Source organism: Pristiophorus japonicus, chromosome 5 (genome assembly GCF_044704955.1).
Source record: "Pristiophorus japonicus isolate sPriJap1 chromosome 5, sPriJap1.hap1, whole genome shotgun sequence".
Classification (NCBI taxonomy): Eukaryota; Metazoa; Chordata; class Chondrichthyes; family Pristiophoridae; genus Pristiophorus; species Pristiophorus japonicus.
This window is the reverse complement of record NC_091981.1, coordinates 298,225,511-298,231,510: the sequence shown is the minus strand read 5'-3', so window position 1 is coordinate 298,231,510 and position 6,000 is coordinate 298,225,511. Positions and strand designations below refer to the sequence as shown.

The 6,000-nt window shown below is 49.6% G+C and overlaps 1 protein-coding gene across 1 annotated transcript in view; it reads left to right on the top strand.

Moving 5' to 3' along the window:
- The first annotated feature begins 400 nt into the window (after positions 1-400).
- Positions 401-6,000, top strand: part of LOC139264179 (alanine aminotransferase 2-like) — a 29,607-nt gene continuing 24,007 nt past the window's right edge. The window contains exon 1 of the mRNA XM_070880264.1: positions 401-853. Coding sequence (XP_070736365.1) covers positions 804-853 — 50 coding nt within the window. The 5' untranslated portion in view covers positions 401-803. The remainder of the gene's footprint in view (positions 854-6,000) is intronic.

Sequence of the window (6,000 nt, the reverse complement as noted above, 5' to 3'; positions counted from 1 at the left end):
TATACATGACACCTTGGATCTGATCACACATAGTCAAGCCTGCATTATACATTCTAGCACTTGCATCACTTTTGGGTGTCCTGGTTTCAACAGACATGGTTACATTAGGCATTTCACAATCTCGATCATTATTGTTAAGTATAATAAACTTGTTCTTAACCTTACTGACACCTGCATTCATCTCATTAGTCACATTAGTTAAACCAGCATCACAATTCATGGTTACATTGCATACATTTTCATACTTGCACCCTTTAATTGCATCTTTAGCTTTAAAGTCCGTGTACTCAAATAGTTGGAACTTCCCCTTTAAATTTTTTGGGTTACCGGTCTCCTTTAAAGGAGCTTTCCGATTGGCCGCTCGATGTCACATGATGCTCCTCCATGTTGACTCGTGGCACGGAGGAGGTCATTTTGAATGCAGGTCTGCTGCAGTCATTTTGTGGTGCTCTTTTCTTCCACGTTCTTGTGGTGCTGCAGTCTTTCTGTGGTCTTGCTGCAGGCAGGCTGTGGTGGTCTTTTCTTCCACAGCACCACTTTGCCTGATGTGGACCCAGTTCATCCAATTCCTGCCTAGCAGCGTGGGACCGTCGCTGGCTACAATCCACAGGGGGAGTTTGTGCAACACGCCGCCCTGGGAGACCTGGACGTCTACACTGCCAACAATTTAGATTTTACCTTTGATATAGGTGAGCAGCTTTGCCTGGACAGGAGACAGTTTTGGTCGATTGGCAGGACTCCTCCAAATTTTCTCAAAGGTCTTTTGGCTCATCACAGACTGGCTCTCCCCTCTGTCGATCTCCATGGAGACTGGGACCCCATCGATGTCCACTTCCATCATCCAGTGGAGCAGGTAAAGATTTCATACTCCTCTCCCAGGGTTAGAGCAGCTACATCTTCATCTGTGTCGGAGCCCCGGTGATTAGCCAACTCATCCGAGACAGTGAGTACAGCCTTTTCTGCACATTCTCTGAAGGTGCCCTTTTTCTTTGTAGCCTTTGCATGTATAGTCTTTGTAGCGGTGGGCCCTGTAGTTTCCTCCACAGCGCCAGCACGGGGCCATCCGGTTTGCCTCATGTGGCGAACTCAGGGTTGCGGGACTCGGGGCAGCATTTCTGCCTTTAGAAGTTTCCATGCGGTGCATTGCACTCGCCAGTTTAGAGTCCTGGGTCAGTATTCGCCTGGAGTCGTTGGCCGAAACCATGTAGGCCTGGCTCACTCGAATTGCTTTCTGCAGGGTAACGTAGCGTCAGCCGAGAGCAATTTGTGTAGGAGGCCTTCGTGGCCGATTCTGATGACAAATATGTCCCTTAGTGCTTTATTAAGGTGGTCGCCAAACTCACACGGTGCAGCTAGTCTTCTTAAGTGTGCAGCATACTTGGCAATTTCTTGGCCCTCAGGTCGCCGGTAAGTGTAGAACCGGTGCCTGGCTGTGAGGATGCTTTCTTTCGGTTTTAGTTGTTCCTGTATGATTGTTAGAAGTTCCTCATAGCTCTTGGTGGTTGTCTTCTCCGGGGCTAGTAAGTCCCTGACGAGACCGTAGATGGTGGGCCCACAACTGCTAAGCAGGATTACCCTGCGTTTGTTCGGTAGTGTGGCCGGTGTGTCCCCGTCCAGGTCGTTGGCTATGAAGAAGTGTTCCAATCTTTCCACAAAAGCGTCCCAAGCTTCCCCCTCTGTAAATTGCTGAAAGTTGCTGAGGTTAGACCTGTTGAGCGTGTAGTTCGTGATCCCGTATTCCCGTCGCCAGTTGTAGTGTATGTAGGCACCTTTAGTAATGACTCCACGAGGCAAGGTATGGTCTTAAACTCTGCAGGCTTGCAGTCTTTTATTAGCAGCTCCTGAGTGCCTGCCAACAAGCTGTGTGTTCCTTTTTATACTGGGTTACCTGCCGTGTGCAGGTAACCCCTGGGTCTCCAGCAACAGCACCCTCCAGTGTACCGGTAAGGTGTGTACAGTACAAGGGCACATTCAATGTTGCATACAGTGTTACAGACATCACACAGTAAACAGGCATGCATACACAACAAACAGGGGTGAAATTGGACCTCATTTTCTGGGTGGAAAATAGGTCCAATTCAAGGGTCAACTTCCCACGCTCGAACAGCATTAAAACACCTCCGACACCATATTGGTTTGCCGTAGCTAATGCTTGTTTTAGGACCCTTTTCCGAAATTGGGATCTTGCCCCACCAATGGAGTCACTGCTTGTCCACCTCCCTCACATTGTAATCGCAATGTACAATAACTTAAAGCTCATCATGTTTTATGAGGATCAAGTCACGTCTTGTTAGAATTGGTTTTGATACAGGGATCCAGATACAGTTGGCAGTAAGATCTAGCTCCAGTGAACAGAGGATTTTTTTGTTCAGCAGATAAGCAGTAAAGAAATAGACACATGGGATGGTGCAGCACATGAAAAGGTCATTCTATTCATGAATTCTGCATCGATGTGTTTTCTCCCCTTGAGCCACCTAGCCTTATCCCACTCTCCTGCTCAATCAATCCCCAAAGCTTTCAAGCAACTATCTAATCCCATTAAAATAATTTATGGACTTTTCTTCAGCAATGGTTTATGGCAGAGAATTCAAAATTATTGGCCTAGAAATTCTAAATTGCCCTTTTGGGGGCGGTAACACCTGGGAGGCACGAAACTTTGCGGCAGGCGTGGCAGTCCCGCCCCGCTCGCTAAATTCGGGTTCCTGGGGCTCCATCCCTGGGGCTCCATCCCTAAGGCTCCATCCCTGAGGCTCCATCCCTGGGGCTCCATCCCTGGGGCTCCATCCCTGGGGCTCCATCCCTGGGGCTCCATCCCTGGGGCTCCATACCTGGGGCTCCATACCTGGGGCTCCATCCCTGGGGCTCCATCCCTGAGGCTCCATCCCTGAGGCTCCATCCTTGGGGCCATTCCTGGGGTGCCATTTCTGGGGCCATTCCTGGGGCTCCATGCCTGGGGCTCCATCCCTGGGGAGCCATCCCTGGGGCTCCATCCGTGGGGCGGTAATGGGTGGACACCTCAGCAGCGCTACACACTTAGCTGCATAGCGCGGCTGCGTCTGTGGGGCTCGTCCCTCAGTTAAAGTCAAGGGTCAAAGCTGCATACTCTGCCAAAGAAGAAAGCACCGACCTCGACCACCGGCACTCAGCCCGGCACTCATGTAGAGAACACCGGGCCGAGCGATCGCGGCCCCAACCCCGCAAAGAAACCGCATGCGGAACGGCAACGAAAAGGTGAGATTTTTTTTCAGCAGTTGGCCACCTCCCCTTTAATTTTCGCCCTGGTAGCGGCTGGTCACCCGGTATGTGTCCCCTGAAGCTGGCACCTTTATCGCCCGGCACAGCTGTAGGGGGTGAAACCCAATTTAGGAGCCGCGGCACTAATGGGTCGATACCTTCAGTGATGACATCACGCTCTCTGGACGCAATACCGTAGCGCCACTGCTAAACTCCCAACAATATGGTGGGAGTCGTTAACAGCGCTGTGCCCGGTTACAAACACATTTGCCCCAGGGGCACTAACGGAGGCACAAGGTAACCCAATTCCTCACCCTTTGTCTTTAATTTGTACTCTCTTTACTGTCGCACTGACCAGTGGAAACAATCTATGAAAAATATGAAGCATTATGATAAAGTAAATAGCAATGAGAAAATAAGTGCCAGCAGGATAAAATAAATATTTTATATTTATTGGTCAGAAATTCCCATAAAACTGTTGACCATGAAACTATTGTAACGTATGAAACATGAGTTAAATAACCAGTTCATCTGTTCTAGGTGATGGTTGAATAAATATTGTCCAGTCCTACTGAAGACTGGAAGTGTCAGTATTGAACTCTCCTGGGTCAGTGGTTTATTGTTGTCCAGCGTGACTGCTGTTATACCAGCAGAGGGCACTCTATTCATTCCACCATTATCATCATAGGCAGCCCCTCGGAATCGAGGAAGACTTGCTTCCACTCCCAAGGTGAGTTCTCTGGTGGCTGAACAGTCCAATACGAGAGCCACAGACTCTGTCACAGGTGGAACAGACATTCGTCGAGGGAAGGGGTGGTTAGGGCTGGTTTGCCGCGCGCTCCTTCCGCTGTCTGCGCGTGATCTCTTCACGCTCTTTGTGTTGAGACTCAAAGAACTCAATGCCCTCCCGGATGCACTTTCTCCAGCTCGGGCGGTCTTCGGCCAGGGTCTCCCAGGGTCAGTGGTGATGTCACAATTTACCAGGGAGGCTTTGAGGGTGTCCTTGTAACACTTCCGCTGCCCACCTTTGGCTCTTTACTATGAAGGAGCGCCGCATAAAGCATTTGCTTAGTGAGTCTTGTATCTGGCATGCGAACTATGTGGCCTGCCCAGCGAAGCTGATCAAGTGTGGTCAGTGCTTCAATACTGGGGATGTTGGCCTGGGCGAGGACACTGATGTTGGTGCACCTGTCCTCCCAGGGGATTTGCAGGATCTTGCGGAGACATCGTTGGTGATATATCTCCAGCGACTTGAGGTGCCTTCTGTACATTGTCCATGCCTCAGATCCAGACAGGAGGGCAGGTATTACTACAGCCCTGTAGACCATGAGCTTGGTGGTAGATTTTCAAACACTCTTTTCCTCAGACGGCCGAAGGCTGCACTGGCGCACTGGAGGCGATGTTGAATCTCTGCATCAATGTCTGCCTTTGTTGATAAGAGGCTCCCGAGATATGGGAAATGGTCCACGTTGTCCAGGGCCGCGCCGTGAATCTTGAATGCTGTCCATGCCCAGGCAGGTTTGTCTACCCAGCAACGGGAGTATTGTCATGCCAGTGATGAGTTTACAGTGCAGCTTACACCAATAATCACCACGTTGGACCCGGATTTGGATTTGTCCTTTCACAGGGAGCCTGGAACCACCATGAGCTACAATCTTGCTCTGGAATGGCTCAATCTTTGCTAGCTTAAAATCTCCTGTTGCCTTTTGATATTGGTGATGCAGAATCACATTACACTGTGCACCAGAGACTATTTGAAATCTGAAGTGGTTACATGGAATATACGGCACAGAAACAGGCCATTTGGCCCAACCAGTCCGTGCCGGCGTTTATGCTCCACTCAACCCTCTTCCCGTCTTTCCTCATCTAAATCTATCAGCATAACCCTCTATCCCCTTCTCCCTCATACGCTTGTCCAGCCCTCCCCTTAAATGCATTGATACTATTCGCTTCAACCACTCCCTGTGGCAGCGAGTTCCACATTCTCACCACTCTCTGGGTAAAGAAGTTTCTCCTGAATTCCTTATTGGATTTCTTGGTGACTGTCTTATATTGATGGCCTCTAGTTATTCTCTTCCCCACAAGTGGAAACATTCTCTCTGTATCCACTCTATCAAACCTTTTCATGATATTAAAGACCTTTATTAGGTCACCCCTCAGCTCTCTTGTTTCAGGGGAAAAGAGCCCCAGCCTGTTCATCCTTTCCTGATAGTTCTTACTGTTCTTACTGCTACACCACAGCGATCGGTTGCCTGACTCCAGTTTAAGTGTTACAGACTGTGCTCGATCACTGTGAGCAGTGTCGCTGCCTGCTCTCGCTCCGTCACAAGGGCGCAGTGTTCCCAGGCTCACTCGAATCCCTTGCACGTTGCTACACCATTGGCGCCCTGGGTGTGGCAAGCCGGAGGTGGTGGGAGAGCACACCCTGACACCATCGTCAACACGCTTTAGTTGTCAAATAACTGATTGTAAGGCGTGCAGATAGGTCCAACTAAAGAGGCAGTTGTTTGAAACAATTATTCCCACCTCTGGCCATGTGTCGACACTTATTAACCCAATGTAAGTTAAACTAACAAGAGTTGCAGGAGCCTGAGCTCCATGAGTCAGCATCATAGCCTAGACACATGAGAGATAGAGAGATAGAGAGAGAGAGAGACAGAGACAGAGAGAGAAACCGAGAACGGGAGACAGAGGGAGATAGAGAGACAGACAGAGACAGACAAAGAGAGAGAGACACAGAGACAGAGACAGAGATAGTGTGACAGA